Raw genomic sequence first — 26,006 nt, 5'->3', positions numbered from 1 at the left:
CCGAGCCCCGCGCAATCAGCGGACCCGGGACGCGGGCCCCGGAGCACCAGGCGCCTCACCCGCGGGGGCCCTCGGTGTGCTTCTCGGTGAATCCTGCCAGGTGGACACGCGCTTACGGTGGAGGAAAGATTCGAACCCCTGCCCGCGCCTTCACGCCCGCGTGCGTGCCACGACACCCCTCGGCCTGACCACTTTTATAGGTTTGGTCCTTTGTTTTTTGAACAGCCCTCTGCTTAGTACCCACCCTTCGGTAGAGCAGTAATGCCAGAAAGTGGTCCTAGACCAGGAGCATCAACATCACTTGGGAACTTGCTAGAAATGCCAATTTCAGGTCTCAACGCCAGCACTACGGGGTGGAAAACTCTGGGGTGGGGCCCAGAGATCTGCATTTTATTAACAAGCGCTCCAGGGGATTCTGATGCACATTCAAGCTTGGGCACCAATGCTAGACGGTTCCGGGGGCCTCTATAACCAGCCTGTCCTGGGTTTTAATTTCAGCTTTGTCCACGCCCCTTAGCGGATGACCTTGGACACACCATTACTGAGACTCGGTTTCCTAGTCCATAAAGTAAAGATAATGATGGAATCCGCCTCATAGGGTTATGTGGGTTAAATGTGGAAATGCGGGCAGAGGGCAGCTTAGCACAGTGCCTGGCACTTAAAGGCTCAAAACATAATTTTTATTATTATAATGCTATGACATCCATTTAATTTTTACACTTCTCTGTTTGTCATTTATCATTTTCATTGCTCAGATAAGGACATTAAGACTCAGAGAGGCTGTGAGAGCTGCCCACAGCCACAGTAGGGGACCCAGGCAGGATTTGAACTGACCACTTGAGGTTCCACATTTGCAGGCTGTCTTCCACATTGTCCATCTCCTCCTCGGATGCTACCCTCCACCCCTGCTTTGGTCTCCAGGAAATCCAAATCCCGCTCGACAAACCTATAGCATTTTGCCAATGTACCCAGCCCAAGGACATTGCGGGAACCCTGAAGATCCCAGAGGAGGTCCCAGATACTGCCCCGGCACTGGCAGAGCTAGCAATCCTTGCAGAGAAGTAAGACTCATGTGGAACAGCTAGAGAAAAGGCAAGATGGGGTGTGGTCACAGCATTGCCCAGAGGACGCAGCCAAAATATTGCAGGTCTACTACTTTCCCCTGGATCCCCAGACCACAAACAAAAGGAAGACTTTTTTTTTTTTTTTTTAAGGAAGATTTTTTTAAAGTATTCCCAAGTCACTCGTTTTGTAATCTGTTCTCAAATTCTCCTGAGTATCAGCCTATCATTTCCAATATCCATTTGGATTAAAAAAAAAAAATCAAGTCACTTGTCTGTTTCCAGATCTTCAACACTTCTCTTTTTCCCTGGGGCTTCTTAAAGATGAACAATAATGAGGGATGCCTGGGTGGCTCAGCAGTTGAGCCTCTGCCTTCAGCTCAGGGCATGATCCTGGAGTCCCAGGATCAAGTCCCACATCGGGCTCCCTGCATTGGAGCCTGCTTCTCCCTCTGCCTATGTCTCTCATAAATAAATAAAATCTTTAAAAAAAAAAAAAAGATGAACAACAATGAGCCTGTGGTCCTATTTCCAAGTATGTTTCATTCTAGGGATATCTTTTCAAGGAGAGCATTGAGAGAAGGGGTGCGGGTAGGGAGGGTGGCAGGCAAAAGAAATGATCATGAGAAGCTACTGGGGGCTCACTGTGAGGGGACCGTCTAACTCAGGTGGACTCAGGGTGAGCCATGAACTGAATAACACAAGGAGGGGTCAGAACCCATGTCTAGCAGACACCAAAGACAGCCTGAACCCGCCTGGCTGTCCTCTGCCCCAGTCCTATAACACAGCACATTTCCTTATCATGGGGAGCCCAAACTAGCTGTCCTGGGGGCTCCGCTGATCCTATGCCCTCTTTCTGTCTACCTGTTGAGTGCCTTTGTGGTGAGCAAAAATCCTCCCTTTTCCTGGGGTGGGTTGGAAACCCACAGAGCCTTCTTCATCCTGCAGTCTCAGGGCACTGGTACCACCTCCTTTGGGATTCACATCCAGTTTGATAGCTAGAGCTGGCACCCTTCTTGCCTCCCCATCAATGTAACTCTGCCTCTCACCTTATCCTGTGGGGAGGCCCAGGACCTTGCCGAGCACACCCCAAGATGGTAAATGTCATCCTCACCCCGTCTTGCCAGGAACTCCAGTCTTCCAGGTGACATTTACAGAGCTAACTCGGGCCCCAAGAACCCACAAGCCGATAAGAACACCAGATGGAACCCCAAAGAGAAGTGTCAATGTTCTCTCTTCTGCCTCTCTTGAAAATGGCCTGAGCCTCGTATGATGGAGTGTTGGTTGCCATGGCAATGGGAGGAGGCGCCATCATACATCTCAGAGGATCCACTTGGGAATCAACTTTGCTCCTTTAAACTGGACCAGGTAGCTCACCCATTCCCACAAGGATGCACAAGCAAGATTCTTTGGCTCATGACAGTGCCACTCAGCCCAAGCATTCCAGGGAATTCTGATAATGGTAACATGTCCAGAAGCGGGGGTAGAGACAGGGTTCTCTTTATCCCTAAAGCAGCTCCTGGAGAAACCAGGTGCCCCAGAGGCCAGGGTCCCAGCTGCGAGTCCCATCGGTACACTGGGTACCGCTGAGCACTCATGTCCCCCACCATACCTGTTGGGGACTTTTTAGTTGAAGTTCACATAGTATAAAACTAACCACTTTGTTTTCTTGTCTTGTAAATATTTTTTTTAAAGGAGTAGCTTCTTTTTTTTTAAGATTTTATTTATTCATGAGAGACACAGAGAGAGAGAGGCAGAGACACAGAGTGAGAAACAGGCTCCCTGCAGGGAGCCCGATGTGGGACTAGATTCCGGGTCTCCAGGGTCACACCCTGGGCCAAAGGCAGGCGCTAAACCGCTGAGCCACCCAGGGATCCCAATTTTTTTTTCATCGTGATAAGTGTATGCTTTAATCCCATCCCCTATTTCCCCCATCCCCTCACCACCCCTCTCTGGTAACCAACAGTTTGTCTTCCGTAGTTAAGAGTCTGTTTCTTGGCTTCTCTCTCTCTCTCTCTTTTTCCTTTGCTTGTTTTGTTTCTTAAATTCCACATATCAGTGAGATCATATGATATTTGTCTTTCTCTGACTTATTTCACTCAGCCTAATACACTCTAGCTCTCTCCCTGTTGTTGCAAATGGCAGGATCTCATTCTTTTGATGGCCGAGTAATATTCCTCTGTGTTTATGTACCACATCTTCTTTATCTGTTCGTCAGTCAGTGGACAAGGGCTGTTTCCATAGTTGCGCTATTGTAAATAATGCCGGTATTAACACAGGAGTGCAGGTATCCCTTTGAATTTGAGTTTTTCTGTTTGGGGGGTAAATACCCAGGAATGCAATTCCTGGATCACAGGGTAGCTAGTCCTATTTTTAACTTTTTGAGGAGTCTCCATGTTGTTTTCCACAGTGGCTGCACCAGTTTGCATCCCCACCAACAGTGCACGAGGATCCTCCTTTCCTCCACATCCTCGCCAACATCTGCTGTGTCCTGTGTTTCTGGTTTTAGCCATTCTGACAGGTGTGAGGTGATACCTCATTATGGTTTTGATTTGCACTTCCCTGGTGATGAGGGAATGGTGTTGAGCACCACTTCATGTTTCTGTCGGCCACCTGGGTGTCTTCTTTGGAGAAATGTCTGTTCATGCCTTTTGCCCATTTTAATTGGATTACCTGTTTTTTGGGTATTGAGCTGCATCAGTTCTTCATGCATTTTGAAGACTAATCTGTTATTGGACATGTCATGTGTAAGTATCTTCTCCCATTCATCAAGCTGCCTTTTAGTTGTGTTAATCAAGGCACAGAAGCTGAGAAGAATATTCACAGTGTGTGCCCACCACCTCTGTCTAGTTCCCAGACACAATCGTCACCCTAATATACCCCACACCCATTGACCAGTTACTCCCCATCGTCCCCTCCCCACAGCTGCTGGGAACCACTAATCTGCCTTCTTTTTATGGATTTACCTCTTTTTAAAAATTTTTTATTTATTTATTCATGACAGAGAGAAAGAGAGAGGCAGAGACACAGGCAGAGGGAGAAGCAGGCTCCATGCAGGGAGCCCGACATGGAACTCGATCCAGGGTCCCCAAGATCACACCCTAGGCTGAAGGTGGCGCTAACCCGCTGGGCCACCGGGGCTGCCCTGGATTTACCTCTTTTGCTTACTTTCTATAAATGGGATCATACAACATTTGTCATTTGGGTTCCAGCTTCTTTCCACTCAGTAGAATGCTTTTGTGTTTTATCCACGCTGTAGTAGGTGCCACTCAGTATTCCATTCCTTTCTACCCCTGAATACCATTCCAGCATATGAATATAGCACACTTTGCTTACCCATTTGTCCGGATTTGCGTGGTTTCCATCTTTTGATGGTTGTGAGTCATGCCACCATGAACATGAGTGAACAAGGATTTGTTAAAGTCTCTCTTTCCAGTTTTTTGGGAAATATGACTCTCTGTGCCTCATTCCTTTTTATACTGTCCCAATGCATGCAGTCAGGGGGTTCTAGAGTTAGTGACAATGTGAGTTTCTTTACCTTGTTACCCAAACTAATCACACAGACCCCAGCAGCAGCAGCAGCAGCAGCAGCAGCAGCAGCACTATCACCACCTTTCTGCTTGGCCACACCTGCCGCGCCCCCTGAGGAAGGGCTGCAGGGAAAAGATTTAGTCTGCCCTCAACCTCTGTTATTGACCAAGACTGTGTGCATCCATCACAGCCTCAGGGGAGCTCTTCTCTGACAGCTGTTCCCTGAGCAAGCAGCTCTCTGTCCCACCCAGATAAAAAATTTTGTTCTGAGTCCTCAAAGCAGCCATCCTCATCCAGGGTGAGGGTGGGGCTCCCTGAATGCAGGGGGAAGCACCTTATCGCAGAGGAGAGCTGCGTTTGACATGTCCTAGAAAGAATGTGCCTTTCAACAATCCCCCACAGCCATGGCATTCTCCTGGCCCCTGGAATCACCTTTAAATGCAATGAACTTGACCCCTTGTCCACTTTCTTGACACTGTTCCAAGTGCTTTATCTACATTCCAGCCTAACACCCTCTGAGGGAGTGTGGATATCATCTGATAAGGAAAGTGAGGCTCAGAGAGAGGAAGTGATTTACCCAAGGTCAGCCAGCTAGAAAGTGGCAGAGCTAAGATTCACACCCAGTCACTGTCTGATTCTAGAACCCTCACTCAGAATCTTGAAAAACCCATCTGCATTTATGCTCATCCCATCTTCTCCCTGGGAAGGACGTGCCTTCCCCACAGTCAGCTGAAGAACAATGACACCCGCCCCCCCCCCCCCCCCCCGCCCCAGTCACCTTGCGGAGGTCACTCTGGGGGGTCCGTTCACCTGCCCTGGCATGCACAGCAGCAGTTAATCCCTGCCTTAGTTGCAGAGGGACGTCGCTGGTTCAGGATCAGTTCCACAGAAGACTAGAGTTCAGTGTTCCTCAGGATCTTACCTCTGTCCTGCCTCCAGTGGCTCCCTTCACGTGTCCCCACTGGATAAGGCGTGGACAGGTGTATTAGCCTGGACTTTCCCAGACCCTGACACAGGGGTTCAAGCGCAAGTGGTTAATTTGGGAGATGATCCGAGGAAGCATTAGTTAGAGATAGTGAAGAGAAGAAAGCCAGAAGAGGTGCGTTAAGGCATGTCTTAGTCTGTTGTGGCTGCCATAACAAAATACCACAGACTAGGTGGTTTACAAACTAGATTTCGTGATCTCACCATTTTGAAGGCTGAAAGTCCACGGTCAAGGTGCCTTCGGGATTGCTTTCTCCTGAGGCCTCTTTCCATGGTTGTCTTCCTGCTACATCCTCATATGGTCTTTCCTCTATACATGGGAATCCCATCTCTTCTTCTTATAAGGACCTCAGTCCTGTTGGATTAAGACCCCACTCTTATGACCACATTTAATCTTAATGACCCCTATAAACGCTCCATCTCCAAATAGAGTCACCTTGGGGATTAGAGCTTCAACATATGAATTTGGGGTGGGGGGCCACAATTCAGTCCATAATAAGGAGCTGGGTGTTGTGGGCAACTAGGACCCCATCTTACCGAGGTCCTCTGGGAGCCTGTGTCCAAGTGGGACACACCTGAGTCATCCCACGTGAGGTCAAGGACGCCAGGGTAGTTAACCACCAGCTCTTCTTACCTGTTGTGATTAAAGGATGCTCCTTGTGCTTCCACCCCTCACCACCTCCAGGCTGCCATCAGCAGGGAGTCTCAGGGGCCACCAGGTGTCAGTCAAGGGGACATCTGTCACAGGGGACAGTGGATCATTCATTGCCCCATCACCCACTCACTGCACAATCTCACCCAGCAGAGCCCATGCCAGGCCTAACAAACCTCCCCGGTTTGAGAAGGTTCCACCCACTACGTGCCAACCGGGCCTAGCCTGGGACAGAGACAAGCTACTTTGCAAGTAGAAGTCACTATGACCAATGCTGTAAGGGAGGAAGACTGAGCAGCTAATGGGAGTAAATATGAGTGACCCAACTAGCCTTGGAGATCAAGAAAAGGCTGAGCAAATGCCAGATGCTGTACCTGGTATTGAGAGCTGAAAAATCACAAGAATAGGAACATCACAAGAATAACTCTATCATCTGTATTCTTTTCAGGATCTTTTCAGTTTCAACTCGTTCGAGCAGAAACGAGTCCAGAGCTACACTGGTTTCAGGCACAGCTGTATCTAGGTGTCCGAACAACACCAGCAAGCATCCCTGTTTCCCCAGCTGTCTGCAGAAGTATGAAAGAGCCCACTAGGGACTGTCAGACCCCGCGCCAACTCACTCTTTGTCTTGCTGCCTTTCTCTGCCTTCCTGTCAGCAAAGACAAGGACATCCAACAGGCAGACCTGAGTTTGAATCTCACTTCCGCCTCTTACTCCCCACGTGACTCTGGGCAAGGGACTTTGCCCCTCTGGGCCTCAGTACATTCTGTAAAATGGAATAACCTCTTTGGAAGGCTTTTAGGAGACTTCAGTGACCAGAGTGGGGAAAACACATAGCCCACTCATGGCTTCAGTAAATTCTGGCTCTCTCTATCTCTCTTTGTTGGACGGGCCACTAGAGATTCACAAAGGCCTGGAGCTTCGTACTCTGGGGAAGTCTTTGGAAGGGGGCCTTAGGGGAAGTCATTGGAAGGGGGCCCTAGGAAGTCCACAAACCCCACTACTCTCTTCCCCATGTACGAAGATGCTGTTGAATTGACTAAACACAGGCCAGTGTCGACCCCGCCCCACGTTCATGGTCGCTTCCTTTATCATCCTCACAACCTGAAAGTGTACCCTTGAATTTGTAGAGTCCATGACCTGTTTTCCTTTAAGAAAGAGTCTGATGGGACTGGCAAAGTTGGGGTCCCCTGGTCTCCCCCAGCCTCCTCACACAGGACCCAGAGCAAGGCCCGGAAACAAGGAGGCCTTGCCCAAGGTCAAGGGAGACTTCCCTGCTTCTGCACCCCTTGTTCTGCGTGGGCCTGCCTCTGCCTCTGCCCGGGGGCCTCTCCTTTGTCTCCAGCATGTGTCTGCTCTATGGGCCTGCCTGTGTGCACTGTGTCCTGCGTCCCCAATGCTCCTTTGTCTTGGCTTTTGTGTCCAGACAACAGAGAAGGGGGGCAGAGTGTGTGTTGCTGTCATCCATCCCATCTCGTTATCCATCTGCAAACAGACCCCCTCCAGACGCCCCGCACCTGCTTCCCAGCCCTCCCAGCCGCCCCAGCAGGTGCTGCAGCCAGCCAGCCACTCACTGCTGCTGCCAGAAAAAGGCACAGACCTCATCCAGCTGCCAGCACCGCAGCCTCCCTATCCTCCCCGCCCTCCCCGCCCTCCCACCTCCTCTCTTCCCCTTTATGGGCAGATGCTGGCAGCCAGACAAGCCCTGCAGAAGACTTTACAAGGACCCCCGACACTTGAGGGGAGCCATGCCCCCTCACCCCCAGATCCAAGGCGCCCTCAGTCCTGTCAGCATATCCTCATGAACAATCCACCAAGTCATCCTCACTGCACCCCATGTCACTGCGGTCTCTGCCTCCACCATCCCCTCCTGGGATGTCCAGCTTCCGTTGCAGCCCACCCCCCCAATCTGACCCCCTCACCCCAGCCAGAAGACTCTGGAACTGCAAAGCTGACTTCAAGGCTCCCCCACACAGCCGGTGATGCCCCACAGGTCTCAGGAAGCAAAGCAAGATCCCCACCTTGGCCTGGCCCCTGTCGACTCTCTGCATTTGTCCCTCACCAGGCTCCTGCTCCGGCCTCACACCTCCCAGCCCAGCCCTGCCTGGCGGCCTCATCATCTCTGGGAAGCCTCCTCTGACCGCTGGGTGGAAGTCGAGCCCATTAGTTACACACACTCCCTGGCTCACCCATGTCCCTCTCCTTTAGGGCTGATTTCAGTTTGGGATTGCACAGATCTGTTTGCTTGTCGGTGGGACCCATGCACATTCCACAGCCAATCTATGAGATGCCCCGTGGGAGAAAACCGCTCTGTTTTGCCACCGTGGCATCACCGGGGCTTGGCAGAGGGTCCAACACATAGGAGGCCCGCAGTGTATGTTTGTCCAAAGAATAACTAAACCGCAGCTTAAAACACTGCAGTTCTGGATAACCATCTCGTAGATAGGAAAACAGAGACGGGGCAAGAAAAGTGACTTACCCAAGGGCTCTATTCCAGGGTAGCCAAGCTGATGGTGTAATCATGGTGTCCCCATGGTCCCCAGCTCCTTCTGTCTTCCAAAGTTTACCTTCTCCTTCATAAGCCAATCAGACACTTCAAGCTGACATGCTCGCAGAAATGCACCCCCCTTTCAGGCACTTGGTAACCTCCTGTGAGCGATGATTGTGTCTGTGCCTTCTTGCTCCAAACACCTGCACCTGTTGCCCTGAGCACCTCCCCCTGTTTCCTTCACATCCCTGTGGTCCTCATCCCACCCCACTCATTGCCCGTAGCAGAAGCCACACAAAAGTCTTGGGGAAGACACTAAGGAAGCTCGGAGCAAATAACACGGAGCATTTGCCATGTTCTTGGTTCTGGCCTAACGCTATAAAAGCAATAGTTATGGGGAGCCTGGGTGGCTCAGTCGGTTAAGTGTCCGCTGGTTTCGGCTCAGGTCATGAGATGGAGCCCTGCGTCTGGCTCCTCACTCAGTGGGGAGTCTGCTTGAGATTCTCCCTCTTTTCCTCTCCCCTTGCTCCTCCCCCTACTCTCTCTTATATAAATACATAGGTAGAAACTCTAAAAAAAAAATTAAAAATAAAATAAAAGCAATAGTGATAATAGCCCGATGGTGCCACGGATTGATGTCATTGCCATTTTACAGACAAGGAAGACTGAGGCTAAAGAAACACAGCTAGAGGGTGTCTAAACCAAGATGCAGTCCCAACAATCCACATCAGATCCTGGCCTCACGTAAAGCCGCCTCCCCACCCTGCTCCCAGTACAGCTCCCCGGGTTCTCATGGTCGCCCTGCCCTGACCAGCAGCCCCCATACGATCCTCCCTGCCTCCCATGGCTCCTGTCTATTCCAGACTTTCCCACCCCCACGTGGCCATGCCGCAGCCAGTCTGCAGAACAGTACATTCTTTATTTATGAGATGCATCTGGGTTCTCTGCAAATCAGCTGGGAATGCCACGGCGCCTGCAGGCAGGAGGTGGGAGATTCTGGAGGCCAAACGTCCTCCAGCAGGCAGCCAGGGGCTGAACCCCAGACACCAGGCTCCAGCTGGGGCACCCAATTGGCCTGCTGATCACAGAGTGGGACTGGGGACAAAGTGATCTCTACTTGGGATCCCTTATGCATCCTGGCTTGCTGTAGGCAAGAGCAGAGGGCCCTGGGGGGTGGAGGGGTGGAAATAGGGTAGGCACTTATAGTAACTGAGTGCGCGTCTCCTCAAACCCAAGCAAAACCCTTCAAGGCAGGGATACTTGTGCGCACTTTACAGGGGAGGGAACTGAAGCTTGCAAAAAGTAAGCAAGTTCTTTCTGAATGTATAACTTTGCTTTGTCCCCTTCTCCCCCAAAAAAGAGGGAGTTAAAGTGGTTTATAATAAAGCTCAGCATGACCAGAAAACTGAATATGAAATAAGATAGAAAAGTGAGTCTCGGAGAAAGGAACATGGAACCAGGAATTGAGTTCCTCTTCCAAATGCCTGTCACACGGTCTTATCTAGTTGCTAATAATCCGGAGGACTGTACATTGGTTCTGAGCACCCTGGCCGCCTAGGCAAAAAGAGAATGTGATTCGTTTTGTGGGTGTCCAAGGTCTACAAGGAGAAAAATAACGTGGCAGAGAGACATGGCCGTGGCTGATACTGAAAGCAGAGAAGGAATATCAGGACCCCTAATCTAATATGGGCTCCATTTTGCAGAAAGTGCCCCGCGCGCCTGTGTGTAACCCACTGCCCCCCGCAGAGCAGCCCCCTTCGGACAGCGACTGGGAGGGTGTGCTTCTCACCAGCCACCACCAGGTGGCAGTGCGGCGCAGGTCTCAGGAGGAGGGTCCCGGGATGGGAGTCCCAGGTGTGCTCCCCAGCAGCCTGGGGGCGGAAGGGCCTGAGACCCCAGCCCCATGGGGCCGAGATTTTTGGTTGAATCTCAGCGAAGAAGTCAGTGTCAGGCTTCTCCACAGGGGGACAGAAGGAAGGACCCTGGACATTGAGTCAGGCGTCCCGGGTTGGAATTCCAGCCCTGCTTGCAGTTCCCTGCTCAAACTTGTGCATGTCAACGTGCCTCTCCAGGCCTCAGTCTTCTCATCTGAGCAAAGGGGTGAATCATGCCTGCTGTGGGGGGAGCGGAGCCTGAGACAGGGATCAAGACATTTGATCGGATCCCAGAGGCCAGAACATGATCCTCGCCTGGTCACTGAAGCCTTACAATAGCCGGTGGGTGAGGGGCCAGGAGCTTCTGAGCTATAGGGGAGGGGGGAAAAAAAGGAACCACCTTCCCGGAAAGAAAACCCAAGTCCCTAGCTTGCACCAAGCAGGGGATGTGGTGAGGTCCTCTTCCTTTCGGCCCCTGGGTTTGGAGAAGTAAAGGAGTTTGGGGCCTTTTCAAGTGTAAATGACAGAAACCCATCCTAGAATAACTTGGGCCAAAAAGAAAAAGAAAAGGCAGGCAGAGAGTGTTATTTAGTCCCTGTGATAAAAGGCACAGGGGACGTCTGTGTCATAGGCCGGTGAGACTCACTCTGGCCATTTCTGACACCTGCTTTCCCCTCCATTGCTTCTGTTCTTAGACTGGCTTTGGTGGCAAGTTCCAACTTCGCATCTCAGATCTTAGCAAGCCCAGCACCAAGGGAACTTCTTCCAGACGGTTCCAACCAAAGTTCTAGAGCTGACTCTCCTGGCTCAAATTGGGTCATGTGCCCATCCTTGGCCCATCACGGTGACCATTTTTGACCAGGCGAGGGTCATGTTCTGGCCTCTGGGATCCGAGCCCCATTCAGTGCAGAAAGGAGGGGGAATGATTTTTCTCTCTCTTTTTTAGAGATTTTATTTATTTATTCATGAGAGATACAGAGAGAGGCAGAGACATAGGCAGAGGGAGAAGCAGTCTCCCTAAGGGGAGCCCGATGCAGGACTTGATCCCAGGACCCCAGGACCACAACCTGAGCTGAAGGCAGACGCTTAACCACTAAGCCACCCAGGCGCCCAGGGAATGATTTTTCTGAACTAGAAGCTCCTCCCAGAAACTGTTGAAGGTCCCCGGAGGGTAGAAAGAGCAGACTGCAGCCTCTGGGAGGCCACTGTGGGGACCCAAGGGCCTGCCACCCCTAGCTTTGCCGTCAGAAGATTCAGGAGCTTGCAATAGGGAAAAGAAGGGCCCCTCACCTGGTTGATATTTCCCCTCCACTAATCCTGTAATGAAGGCACAGTAAACAGAGGCCCCAGGAAGTAGGAACAGGCAGGCGGTGCAAGGCTCCTCCCTGGGCCAGGTGGGGGAGGCGGGGCTGGCAGTCAGGGCAGTCAGGGCCACCCCAGCGCATGGAGCTCTGCCCGGATGGATGTGTGAGGGCCTGGCTCTGTGCCCAGCAAGCTCGGTAGATGCTTTTCTTTCTCCTCTCCACAAAGACCATGGCAGGGGCTGGGTCACTGTCATGGCACTGCTTTCGTCCTTGTTGGGGATGAATAGGTGTGCAGGGGAAAGCATGTCCCTCTGACCCCTCCCCTCCCTGCCTCCCTCCTTCAAGGCCTCCTCCCTCAAACACACCCAACAGGAGTGAGATCTTCCACTTCTCACCTTCTTCCATTCTAGGTGGCTTCTTTCCTTTCTGGTTGACAGTTTCCAGCGATGTGTTGTCACCCCATCACTCCCAGGGGAGTGGCTCGGTGAGACGGTAGAGAAAGGGGAGTGTGGACAAGAGAAGGAACTGGACAGAGAGGGCACTGAGTGAAGGATCAAAGAGCCTCACCTGCCAAGAGCCCTCCCCCAACCACCCTGAAGGTCACCTTGGCTGATAAACTTGGGATCCAAGACTCAGACGCAGGCGTGCATGACTCCAAATGTGTTGTCCCCCGCTGTGCCATGCCAGCTCCAGGAGTGGTAACGTGGAAAGTGCTTGCTGTGTGGTCTTGGACCAGTGCCCTCCACTCTCTGGGCCCAGAGGACGTGGGTTTGGGATCCACAGTTCTGGACACTGTGGTCAGTCCTGCTGCCTGGGTGCAGTGTTCTTGATGATGAGCGTTCTGTGCCTACCATCGCTGCTGGCCAAATCGCATCAATAATTCAAGTTCCCTCGCCTTTATTACCTAGGAGAATTGGTCTCCTGGCAAGACATAGAAAATAATTTCATGCTCTTTCCTCCCCTCCCAAGATCACCCCTGACAAATTGTCTCATTTATTGCCTGTCACTCCAGCTGCCATCTCACATCTGGGGTACTATTTTTTATGGTTACCAGTCTCACTCTTGGCTTTGACTCCGGCTGGTTCTTAACAGGACCGCCATCAAATTTTAATGAGCCTCCCCCATTCATTCATTCATTCATTCACTCAGCAAATATTGCCTGCTTTGTCCCCCAGGAATTCAAGACTCTTCTCTGATAGACCAGAGGCTCCCCGGTTATTCACACTAAAGTGTGAGGGACTACTTCTGAAGTAGTAAGAGAGGACAGGAACCTAGCAACTTGCCATTTATAAATGCTTTTTGTGCCCAGGATCTCTTTCATTCTCCCTCTAAACTTTACACCATCCACAGTGAGCTCAATCCTCTTACAGTCTGGATGGCTTCAGGCAAGTTGCTTAACCTCCCTGAGCCTAGGGCCCTCAAGATTCTGATGGGTTTTATTTTATTTATTTATTTATTTATTTATTTATTTATTTATTTATGAGAATAAATACATTTAAGATTTTATTTATTTATTCATGAGAGACAGACAGAGGCAGAGACACAGGCAGAGGGAGAAGCAGGCTCCATGCAGGAAGCCCGATATGGGACTCGATCTCGGGTCTCCAGGATCCCACCCTGGGCCAAAGGTGGCGCTAAACCACTGAGCCACCTGGGCTGCCCATGGCAGACCCATCTTGCATAAGGAAGGAGTGACCTGAGAACACAAGAGGAAAATGTTAAGTTAGCCACGATAGCCAATTACAACCTAGTATGAATTAGTTTGCATGTTTGTGTCCTGCCGTTCAACGGGGCTTTAGGAAACTGACTATGGAAGAAGTGGGTGCTGCTGTGGGTGTAGGAGCCTGTCCAGGAAGTGGTCTCATGGTCAGTCCTAGGGAACAGGCATTAAGAAGATATAGAAGTGAGGAAATTTTACGGAGAGGACAATGAAATCAATCTCGGTGGATTCTGAGGTTTTGTTAGTACCAGGAACCAGCTCTCAGGAATGGTTGGTGGAAATTGTTGGCATTATTCTATGCCTCTGTCCTTGTGCTTTGGTACCCCCCATCTCTGCCCCCAGCCCCCTTACCTGGGGTAGTATGCCTTCCTCATGATAATGATGATAATGATAATATTAATGGTGCATGTGATGTTGGTTCCTTCTTCATGTCATATAATTTAAACTTCATAGTAATTTCTTGACATCATTATTGTTCTTTAAAACCCATCCGTTATACATTCCCCCTGGAAGCAAAAGTGCCCCCAGGAGGTAAAAATTGGTTCTTGGGGAGGGAATAAAAAAAACTTAATTCTTTTTATGTATAAAGCACAGATTCGGGCAGCCCCAGTGACTCAGTGGTTTAGCGCTGCCTTTGGCTCTGGAGACGCGGGATGGAGTCCCAGGTCGGGCTCCCTGCATGGAGCCTGCTTCTCCCTCTGCCTGTGTCTCTGCCTCTCTCTCTCTCTGTGTGTCTCTATGAATAAATAAATAAAATCTTAAAAAAAAGATTTTATTTATTTATTCATGAGCGACCAGAGAGAGGCAGAGACACAGGCAGAGAGAGAAGCAGGCTCCATGCAGAGAGCCTGACGTGGGACTCGATCCAGGGTGTCCAGGATCACGCCCTGGGCTGCAGGCAGCGCTAAACCGCTGCGCCACCGGGGCTGCCCAATAAATAAAATCTTAAAAAATAAATAAATAAAGCACAGATTCACATATAGGACACACACACATACCTGTTACATTAAAATTGTAATATACTTTTGTATTAAATCGTCATATAATTTGTACTACTATTTTGTATGAAATCGTAATCTAATTCATAATAAAATTTTGTATTAAGTCGTAATATAAAGCTGTATTAAAATTTCACAGGGGGGTGACAATCAGCAAAAGAATGTCTGAAAAGACTTCTGGAGCAAGGAGGACAGTAATTAAGAAAAGGTGGTGAACACTAGATTTGATCCAGAAGGTTCCTTCCAACTCTGACAGCCTATGAGCCTTTGACTCTAGGTGAGGAGGGTTTGGTGGAAAATATCCAAAAGAACAGCAAGAACCAAAAACAAAACAAAACCCTTAGCTTTGCGGGGGAATAAACCTGGTATTGTGGACTGACATGCTTCCCCCCCAAATTCATATGTTGAAGTTTCAACCCCTCAGAAGTAACCAAATTGGGAGAAAAGGTCTTCACAGAGATCCTTAAATTAGGCCATTGGGGTGTAGCCCTAACCCAGTAGGACTGGGTACTTACAAGCAAAGGAAGGGCCCCCCAGGGGTGCACACACAGAGGAGTGGGTCGCATGGAGACAGAGAGGTGGAAGCCATCTGCAAGCCAAGGAGAGAAGCCTCACCAGAAATGAAGTCTGATGGCACCTGGAACTTGGACTTTAGTCCCCGGGACTGTAAGAAATCTGTATCTGTCGCTTAAGCTCCCCTAGTCTGTGTGGTGTTTTGTTTTGGCAAAGAGCAAGCCAATGCACTCGGCATGTTCGGTGAAGACTCCCCAGAGGGACATGAGGTCAGGGAGGCCACGGGAGAGGCAGGTGATGGCCAGTCTCTCAGAGAGAACTACTAAAGTGTTGCTGTGTTCCGATCTGTTTTGTTTCGTTCTTAGGAGTGGGGTGGGAAGTGTGAGAGGGTTTGAGCAAGGGGGTGACAAGATCTGCCTTCCATTTTCTTTTTTTTTTTTTTAATTTTTATTTATTTATGATAGTCACAGAGAGAGAGAGAGAGAGAGAGAGAGAGAGGCAGAGACACAGGCAGAGGGAGAAGCAGGCTCCATGCACCGGGAGCCCAACATGGGATTCGATCCCGGGTCTCCAGGATCGCGCCCTGGGCCAAAGGCAGGCGCCAAACCGCTGCGCCAGAGATCCCTGCCTTCCATTTTCAACAGGACTAACCACCTGGCTGCCAGGGCAGAGAACAGGTAGCTTGTGGGCAAAGGTGGGAGCAGTGGCACCACAAGGAGGAGAGGACAGAGTGGCTTGGACCAGTGGGGGTGGTAATTAGCGATTGGATTCTGGTACCTCCTGAAAGTCCAGCCTGTAGGATTTGCCGGTGGATGGGATTACAGAGTGAGAGAGAAAGAGAAATGTTATGGATTATTCCTCAGGTTTGGCCTGAACAGCTGGAAAAGTGTAGCTTCCGTGTTGATGGGTTCTGTTTGAGATGTGCATTAGACAGACATCCACAGGGAGGTGTAAGGGAGACAGTTGGACACTCAGGGATCAAGTTCAGAGAAGACGTGGTCATAGAGATAAGCACCAAGGACCGTCTGCCTCCCCCATCCCTCTCTTCTCATCTGCCCCCACCCCAGCCACACAGTCCTGGATGTTTCCCCCAGTATCACAGGATATTGGGACCCACCATAGACTTGCCCTACTTCCCCATCCAGCCTGGTGAGAGAAAGTACTTAAAGTGTCTTGTTTACTACTTCCCAGGGCGGGCCCGGTGCACAGAGGGTCCCAGGAAAATGATCGTCTGAATGCATGGGATGCTAACCAATGAGAGGTTAAGAATTACTCAAGAGCAAATGTTCCAGATACATCCCTCCCCTTCCTGAGCCAGATAATGTTATCTTTTCCAGCAGCCTGCTCAGACCCCACCCTGTCCGGTCTCTGTCCCACTTACTTACAGCAGAGGAAGACAGTCTGGAAAAAGGGCCAGAAGCCTTATGAAGTTAAGGCAATCTACATAATAAAGAACCCTGGGGGTGGGGAGAGCGCGTGAGCTAGGCCGGATCTCCCCATTCCGGCTGCAAGTGGATTGGGAATTCATTTATTTGTTTTAAAGACCTCCTTTAGAGGGTAGAAGATGTTAAATGAGACTCCACGGTAGTGTGTGAGAACCAAACGGGTAAAGACAAAAGGAATGTGAGAAATTTTGCTAGGGGAGAGAACTGCTTCCTTTTGCACATGGCTTTTAAAAACACAAATTAGGAACAATTTTGCAGGAAGACAGCAATCGGCAATAGAAGTGCACCTAGGAGTGCCTGGCTAGCTCAGTCGGTAGAGGTAGAGCATGTGACTCTTGATCTCAGGGTCATGAGTTCAAGCCCATGTTGGGTGTAAGTGCACCTAATAATAGAGTATCAACATTCTGGAAGAAAGAAAAAAAAAATCAAGAAGCAAAAATGCTTAAAACTAAAAGGAGAAACAGATAAACCCAGGTTATATAGTAGGAGATACTAAGAACCCTCTCTCAGTGATTGGTTAAAAATTTAAGTTTAGGAGCACCTGGGTGGCTCAGTCGGTTAAGCATCTGCCTTCGGCTCAGGTCATGATCCAGGGGTCCTAGGATCAAGCTCCGCTCCTCCCTCTCCTTCCTGCTATCCCTCACTATCTGTGCGTGTGTGTCTCTCTTAAATAAATAATAAAATCTTTTTTAAAAATTGAGGTTCAAAAAAAAATCAGCAGAGAGCACCTGGGTGGCTCAGTGGTTGAGTGTCTACCTTCGGCTCAGGTCATGATCCTTGGGTCTGGGATTGAGTCCTGCATGGGGCTCCCCACGGGGAGCCTGCTTCTCCCTCTACCTATGTCTCTGCCTCTCTCTATGTGTCTCTCATGAATAAATAAATAAATAAAATCTTTTTTAAAAAGTCAGCAAAAATGTAGAAAAATCTAACCCACACTTGCCAAAAACACTAGCCAACCTCAACTTGGCCTAAGTGAGGACACCACAACCGACACACACCACAACTGTTGACAGAACACCACAACCGACAACTTCAAAATTTAAACAGTTTTCAGGGCAGCCCCGGTGGTGCAGCGGTTTGGCGCCACCTGCAGCCTGGGGTGTGATCCTGGAGACCCGGGATCGAGTCCCACATCGGGCTCCCTGCATGGAGCCTGCTTCTCCCTCTGCCTGTGTCTCTGCCTCTCTCTCTGTGTCTATGAATAAATAAATAAAATCTTTAATAAATAAATAAACAGTTTTCAAGTGGGCAACCAAGTCTATCAAAAATAGCCCATCTGCTGAGCTATAAATTAAGTCTGGACTCCAGAGTATTGAAATCTTACATTGTTCCAATTTTAGTATAGGTGCTGCCGAAAGCGAGCGTGAGTATTGAAATCCGACAGAATGTGTTCTCTGTCCACAACGGACTAAGAACAAATCAATGACAATAAAATATCTCAAAAATCCCAAAAGATAACATACCATTAAAGAACCCATGGGCCAAAGAAGAATTCACAGGGGAAAACTGGGAAATATCAGACTGAACAATTCAAATGTGGGGGAAGCAGCTAAAGCTGTGCTCACAGGGAAATTAATAGCTCTACAATGACTCTCCGGTCATTTAGAAGTGCAGCGTCTAAAATGAATGACCCAAGGGTCTACCCTCCCAAACTAGAAAAATTAAGAATAAAGGAAACCCAGAGTACACAGAAGCAAGGAAATGGTGATGGTAGGAGTACAATGGAGCGAACTGGACACAGACAAATGAGCGAGCAAATCAATAAAGTGGAAAAACCGAGGTTGCTTGAGCGGATGAATAAAATTGAAAAAACACAAACTAGCGCTAGATCTTCTTTTTTTTATTACTTTTTTTTTGTTTCGTGCTGACTGTGCATGAACTGGCTCACATGGGTGCTGGGCTCACAGGGGCCACAGGGGGAGGCAGAGGAGGGTGCACAGAAGAACCGCCACAGGTCCTCCGTCCAGACAAGCACACATCTGCTCCTCGTTGCCGCCGCCACCGCCGGGCCCCCTGCTCACTGCTGGATCCTGCGGACGCTCTGCACCTGGAAGGTCTGGGCGTGAGAGCCCCACTCTCGGAAATGCTTGTAGTCGCCTGAGTGGTGATCACACTCCAGCACGTACTGAAAGCCTCGGTAGCCAGGGAACTGGGAGCAAACCCAGCTGGGGAACAGAAGAGGCAGACCGTTACCCTAAAGAGGCATCAGCGAGGGGACCAAATGGGGGGGTGGGGGGCAAAGGCTCCCATGCTGCATACACATTCCAGCCATCCCAGGCTTCCTTCACTGCCTGGAATGTGCTCTGCTCTCCCCACCACTGGGCCTTTGATCATGCTGTTCCCTCTGCCAAGAACACCATTCCAGCCATTCTTAGCCTGGCGCCTAGCCAAGTTATAATTATCAGTCAGGTTTCAGCTTGTTTTGAGGGCTGGTTCTCCAATTCAGGCCACTGTCCCTTTCTGGTCCTCTGTAGTTCTCATATAATTAGACAAGTATCAGATTACTTGTAAAATGTCCGTCTCCTCCACCAGCAGGTAAGCTCCTGGTGTACGGCTGTGTGTGTCTGGTTCATTGGGATCTCTTGTGCATAGTGCAATGCCCGGCACAGAAGAGGGGCTAATAATAGTTAAAGAAGGAAGGGACGAGGGAAAGAAGGATGGGAGGGAGGAAGGATGGAAGGAGGGAGTGTGGAATTTTATTCCTTCCCCTCTTCCCTTAGCCAGAAGCCCTTCCAAGGCAAAGGCTATTGTTCTTTCCACTCATTGACCCCCTACATTGCTCAGGATTGGACAAGAATTGGTGTCTCACTTTCTGAGCTTCCATTACCCCTTCTATAAGGGGGAAGTGGATTCAGGAATCACAAGAGGCCCATCCTACTTTGGAACAACTAGATTTTCTGATGGTTAAAAAAAGGAAAACTGTTAAACAAACAAAAAAACCCTGCCACCTTCACCTTCACCCCTGCCAGGAGCCTAAGGGTACTCCAAGAAGGTGGTTGTAATGTCCTCCCTAAATGAAGACCTCACATCTTGGCCTTCACCTGCCAGCCCCTGGGGAAAGAGTGAGAAGGGTCAGTCATTCCAGGGTTTGAAGCTGGATTCAGTCACCTAGCAGCTGGTAGACTTGGAGCAGGATGTTTGAGCCACACCTATTTCTTAAGGGCTGGGCATCCATTCTCCCCACTTCTGGGGAGAGACCCCCTGCCACCCCTCCAAGTCCTGGCAATGAGCATGTGACCAACCCTAGCCAATCAGACCACCCCCTTCTTGCTCATGACGATTGGTTCAGAGTTGAGTACATGACCCAAGTTGGGCCAATGAGAGCCTTTCCTGGAACCTTTGGTGGAATCAGTGAGAAAAAGACGCTCTCTTTCCCTGGGGCTGGCTGGGGTAAGAATGAAGCTGCCGTGTGGCCTTTGCTTGGGAAGAGCTTGCCTGAGAATTTAGCCACAATGAGGCAAGACAGAACCCTGCCGTAGCACCTGGATCCAGCTGTGGCTGAAGCTAATGACAAGGGTCAATCAGTATCCTTTGGGCATAATATCAGTTTGGTATGGAAGTCTGCCACTTGAGATCCCACATATTCTTACCTTATACCTTTCTGTGCCTCAGTGTCCTCCTCTGGAATGTGGGCACCAGCACCCCAAAGTCCCCAGCACACAGTTTTCACAGAACATATCCCCCACACACACACCTCACCCCCAACAGCCTCTCCTTCTCTTCCAGGCAGAGCCTCAGATTCACTTACGCCCCCGAGTGGACGTGGAAGGAGCCCACTTCATTGCCATCCCAGCCCATGGCCTGGAGGGAGGGGTAGTCGTCACTCAGCTCGCCTTTCTTGCCCAGAAAGTTCTCTTGCTCGAAGATGGTCAGCCTCGAGTCACGGTGGTTCTGTAGGAAGAAGAAACGGTCGGACCACCAGAAGCCCAGCCGAGAACCCAGGAGCCTCTGCTGACACCCCTGCCCCTGTCCCCACAAATCAGCCTTCCTTACAAAATCTTTTGGAAGGGTAATGAGGTTACAGAAACCTTACAAAAGGTATATACCACTTGTCCATCCAGAAATGTATACAAAGAAAATAACCATGGGGACCCCTGGGTGGCTCAGCTATGGAGCGTCTGTCTCTGGCTCAGGGCGGGTCCCAGAGTCCTGGTATCGAGTCCCGCATCGGGCTCCCTGCAGGGAGCCTGCTTCTCCCTCTGCCTGTATCCCTGCCATTCTCTCTCTCTCTCTCTCTCTCTCATGATAAATAAATAAAATCTTAAAAAAAAAAAAAAAACAATTGGTATAGATTGAATCTGTTGATAACAAACAAGACCAAAGGAAGTCTCCGGCACTGTTAAGACTGGGCTTCTGTCTCAGACATGTGAGTATGACTTCTTCCTCTAACATATCAGGTTTCTTTCTGAACTTTGGATGATAAATATATGTGCCTTGTGTGATTTGTAAAGTAATGAAAGTTGTGAGCAGCCCAGGTGGCTCAGCGGTTTAGTGCCACCTTCAGTCCAGGGCCTGATCCCGGATTGAGTCCCACATCGGGCTCCCTGCATGGAGCCTGCTTCTCCCTCTGCCTGTGTCTCTGCCTCTCTCTCTGTGTGTCTCTATGAATGAATAAATAAAATGTTTAAAAAATAAAAAAATAAAAAATAAAATAATGAAAGTTGCTTTTGAAGAAAAAAAACTCACATCTTTTCAAGCCTCAGCTCTTCCATCTGTTAGATGGAGATAATAATGCCCACCTCCACCCATACTCCATAGACAGTAGCTGGAGTATAAAATCAGGAACACTGATAATGAATCAGGGAGAAGAAATAGAACCTTCCTCCCCACCTTGTCTTGCCACCCCTGGCACCCAGCTTCTCCAGGATCCCCATGTCATGAAAAGAAGGACGTGAAACACACAGGGGCTCATATCATAACCGAAGCCATGAAGGTCACAATGTGTGCGGTGATCTCGTCCAGAGCCTTCCCCATGACATGGCCCCATTTCAAGATGAAGAGACCAAGGCTCGGAGAGGAGACGTCACATGGCTTGAAGAAGTGACATGAGGATTTGAACTCTGGGACGATCGGTTCCCAAATCCCACTGGAGCGGCTCAGGCCTTCCTGGGACAAGGTGGTGGCAAGGACTCACAGCACAAGCCACCGGTCGGAAGGAGGTGAGCCTGTCGGCGGGGTAGGCTGTGTTTCCACTCCAGGCGTCCCAGGACGGGTACTCGCCCCGCTCCAGCACGTACTGCTGCCCTTGGAAGCCAGCATGCTCAAAGCCTACCCACCTGCGGACAGGGGGTAGAGAGTGCAAGGGGTAAGAGACCCACGTTCCGAGTCCCAGATCAATGGTTATCACTTAGGAGTTACCACTGAGGAGACATTTAACCAATGTCTAGGGGCATTTTTAGTTGTCACACTGGGAGGAGGGAGGAGAGGTTGTTTGCAACTGGCACTTAGCAAGTAGAGGCTACAGATGCTGCTGAACATCCTGAAAGCGCAGGACAGGCCCCCATCACAGAATCATCCAGCATCAAACCCACCATGCCGAGCTGGAGAAACCCAGCCCAGACCGTGTGTAGTTCACCGCCTTGCTGTAGGCCCCGTGGGTAGGGGAACTGCTCCGGGCAGGTGCCTGGCCATCTTGCACGAGGTCCTCTAGGTCACACAGACAAGGCTTGATGGCAGGCTGACCTAAGCCTCAGCGGGATTCCTCGTGATCCTCCAGGAATGTGGGAGGACAGGCAGTCTGGTGAGGAGCAGCCACAGGACCCTCTCACCTACCTCCCTTCCTTGAGGGAGGCTGCCATGAGACAGTAACTCATCCCCTCCCTGATTCCCTGGAGATATGGGACCTCCCCCACCCCACACCCTGGGGGAGGGCGTCCAGCAGGAGCCACAGCTGAAGCACGGAGAGCTCCTCAACAGCAGGGGGCTCACCACTCCTGCTGTCAGCTGGCACCTCTTGGTGTCCTCCTGTGGGACAAGCGACTCTGTGGGACAAGCGACACTACCACCATGATGGCCTTGCCTTTGCTACGTAGCAGACTGTCCTATATGAGTAATAAAGCTGAGCATATTTTCTCCTTCCAGGAAGGATCTGTCAATTTGCTGGACATATCCCTGGACAGGTCACTGCTCCCCTCTGATCCCCAGTTCCCCGCCCACACAAAGCCGAAGCTAAAACAGATTCTCCCCCGGGGTGTGAGGTGCATAAGTACCACCCAAGATGACCTTAGTGGCACTCACAGGCACAGTATAAAGTGACTCCAGATCACGTGGATCTTCTTTCAAGCTACTTCCCAAACTTCTAAAAATTTCTATCCCGTGCAGTAGCCACTGGCCACCTGTAGCTAATTAAATTTAAACTCACATAAAATAAAACTAAAGTAAAAATTCAGTTCTTTAGATGCACCGGCTACATTTCTAGTCCTCAAAGGCTACATGTGACCAGGGATCCAAATCAGATAGTGCAGAGGAACAACATTTTCACCATTGCAGAAAGTTCTACAGAGAGGTGCTGATCTAGAAGTCTCGGTGTGATGTTAGTGTGTCATTACAGTTTCACATTTCGTTAATCTCTCTCTCTTTCTTTTTTTCTTTTAACACAGCTTATCTCATCCCAGAGCCTCCAGCAACAACATTCAACTGAAGATAAATAGCATTATTTTTTACTATATCTATTTTTTTATCTTCTATTTTTGCTTTCAAAGAGGGGCCTTTCAGACCCAACAATAGATTTTAAAGGTCTGCCCCCTACAAGCCCGCCTCATCCAGCAGGCAGGATCTGTGTGAATGATGCTTTCTACATTTGGGCAGTGCACAACCTGCTTAACCTTACACTACTGTCTCGCACACTCCGTAGCACTTCAGACCCAAGGAAGGTCACACTGGTACAGTTAGAGCCTGAAAAGTTAGGGCCTAGAACACCTCTTTCTAGATCCCTCCCTGTCTCCCAGCCCCACCCCAACTCAAATTCTCGCCCCCCCCCCCCCACCGCGCCCCCCAGACTCACGCTCCACTCAGCACTTTCAAAGATCGCACAGTCTCAAAGCCAAGCTCCAGCACACTGGGGCACTCTGCAGTAAACTCATGCCTCCGGCCCTGGAAACCCTCCTCATCCCAAACCACAATCTGTGACAGAAACAAAAGGTGGAGACCAGCATTAGAGTCCTGTGGGGGATGAGGGATTAGGACCTCACCCCAGGACTAAGGGTGGGGCAGGGCAGGTACAGTAAGGACTGCAAACTCGGATGCCCCCAGGGGCCAGGTAGGTAAGGATGGGGGAGGGCTGGAAATGCAAAGCACAGATTCCACAAATGGGTGATTTCTGCTCAGCGCCACCTATTTTTGCCACCTGGGAATGCCAGCCAGATTTTCTGATTTCTCAAGACAATTGCTATATATGGACGTTTCTGTGGACCCTCCAGGTTTTTATAAGCTGATGATAAATTCAGGGAAACAAATTATTTTTAACACAGAGGGGGCCAAAGAAACCACACCCATACACTGTGTGCAATCAGCAGTTTGCCATCTCTGCCAGAGTGTAGATGGTTAAATCTGGGGACCAGGAGACCCAAGTTCAAATTGATACCTTGGGCAAGTCCCTTCCTCTTTCTGAGCCTCGAATGCATCCTCGGCAAAACGGGCCCTCATCACATGCCCCCCAGAGTGAGGTGGGGCTTCAATGGAGGAAGATTGAGGGGGTCCCCTGGACATGGGTTGGACCTCTACACCCGCCCCCTCACTCCTCAGACACCACCCCATGCCTCTTCCTACCTTCCAGTGTCCTGCGGACTTGGTGCACTGCAGGGTCATGTTGCCAGCTCCCTACATGAGAGAAGAACGTGATAGCCTTCCACCCTGATTGTCTGCTCTCCTTCTGGATGATAAAGTCTAGTTTGGGATCCAGATGGGATCCAGATAGGACCAGGCTAGGAGAAAGTGTAGCTTTGGTCCATTCTTCTTCTTCTCCATCTGTGACCTTCGCTCAGTGACTAATGTCGTCTCCCTTACTCTCAGCCTATACACCATCTCAAAACTTACCCATTCTGGGTCCCATTGCCTCTGAGCCCCACTCTGTCTTAATTTATCTGCTCACTATGGGAAAAGTTCTGTGACTGCCAGTGGGCTGGATCACCCTAGCAGGTGCCAGGGTGCTAAGTTTAAGAGAGCCTCCCCAAGACAGCACCAGACACAACGAAGTGACTCTAATGGTGGCATTTGAGGCAACAGGACTATAGGAATAATCTTGTTCTTAAATGGGGGTGACAGGTATTGGTCTTGACGTTGGGGACCTGACCTTGGTAAGGGTGAGGATGACATTCAGGATGGCACAGTGACATCCTCAGGACTGGAGACCTGGTCTCCCCACCTCCCACGATGCTCGCTCAGAGCGTGGAACCCACCCCTTCTCCAAGCCTGGGACTTACCAAGACGGACCCAGAGAATATGCCAGAACATGCTGGGACCAGCCGAGGTCAGGCTCTTATAGGCAGGGAGGGGAGAGGGCCCCCGGGAGACAAAGCTCCGACTCAGCATACAAGCAGCTGAAACAAAAGCCAGTCCTGGCTGAAGTCCCAATGGAGAGGTGTCAGCAGCGTTGGCTTCAGCGGGAAGGGAAAGGGTCAGGTGGCCTCACTCAGGGATCAGCCATGAAGAAGAAAAGAAGGGGAATTTCTACCTTAATCCGCTCTGGGGTACTTCCAATTGGAGCAGGAGAATGAGCACTGGACAAGGAATCCAAAAACTTCACCCTTCCTAGCTGTGTGACCTGGAGCAGGTCTTTTCTCCCCAATTTTTGCCTATAAAACAGGACAAGAATAAACTACATCACGGAGTTGTTGTGAGGTTATGTAACATGCCTGGCACAGAGAAAACATTCCACAAATGCCTATACATTTCCTCCTTCCACAGGCCTTCCTCTTCTAGCAGGGACAATCAAGGTAGGCTTCATATTGGAGGTGCCATTTAAACCAGCCTCCAAAGGGCAAGGAGGAGTTGTACAGAGTGAGATACAAGGGATGCTTTTCCTAAGCAAAATTGCAGAGGTGGGAACTTTTGGGGCATATGTATGAGAAACAGCTGGTAGGCCAATGGGGCTGGAGTTTGGGGACCCTGAAAGAGGGAGCCAGGCAAGAAAGGTGGGCTGAGCCAGGGTCTCCAGGACCCACAGAGTTCAAAAAGGAGTCCAGATGGCTCTGTCGGCAGAATAAAGGAGCTGGTAGGTGTGAACAAGCTGTGCAAACAGTCGCACATCTGTCAGATATCCAGGGTTTGTACAACTCACTTTGAGTAGCCTCTCCCTATGCTCCTCCCCCCCGGGTTGACCCAAGAGGGGCCTCTCACGACATAGCAAAGAGTCTGGCTGGAAACAAGACCACGCTGGGTGGAAGCCAGCCTTGCCTCTTGACATCTGGGTGACCTGGAAGATGTCTGATCTCAGCTC

The 26,006-nt window shown here is 50.2% G+C and overlaps 1 protein-coding gene across 2 annotated transcripts in view; it reads right to left on the bottom strand.

The window, feature by feature from the left end:
* Positions 1 to 18,389: 18,389 nt before the first annotated feature.
* Positions 18,390 to 26,006, bottom strand: part of CRYBA4 (crystallin beta A4) — a 28,303-nt gene continuing 20,686 nt past the window's right edge. Inside the window, exons 2-8 of one of the 2 annotated variants that reach the window (XM_077874159.1) lie at positions 25,242 to 25,362; positions 24,991 to 25,107; positions 24,338 to 24,388; positions 23,574 to 23,692; positions 21,705 to 21,846; positions 20,319 to 20,461; positions 18,390 to 18,735 (exon numbers count right to left, since the gene is read on the bottom strand). In XM_077874159.1, the coding sequence (XP_077730285.1) occupies positions 18,588 to 18,735; positions 20,319 to 20,461; positions 21,705 to 21,846; positions 23,574 to 23,692; positions 24,338 to 24,376 (591 nt within the window). In that variant the 5' untranslated portion in view covers positions 24,377 to 24,388; positions 24,991 to 25,107; positions 25,242 to 25,362 and the 3' untranslated portion in view covers positions 18,390 to 18,587. The remainder of the gene's footprint in view (positions 18,736 to 20,318; positions 20,462 to 21,704; positions 21,847 to 23,573; positions 23,693 to 24,337; positions 24,389 to 24,990; positions 25,108 to 25,241; positions 25,363 to 26,006) is intronic. The other variant, XM_077874158.1, reaches the window with a different exon arrangement.

The sequence above is a fragment of the Canis aureus genome, chromosome 27 (genome assembly GCF_053574225.1).
Source record: "Canis aureus isolate CA01 chromosome 27, VMU_Caureus_v.1.0, whole genome shotgun sequence".
NCBI classification, from domain to species: Eukaryota; Metazoa; Chordata; class Mammalia; order Carnivora; family Canidae; genus Canis; species Canis aureus.
The sequence above is the reverse complement of the archived record's forward strand: the minus strand, read 5'-3'. Positions and strand labels throughout refer to the sequence as shown.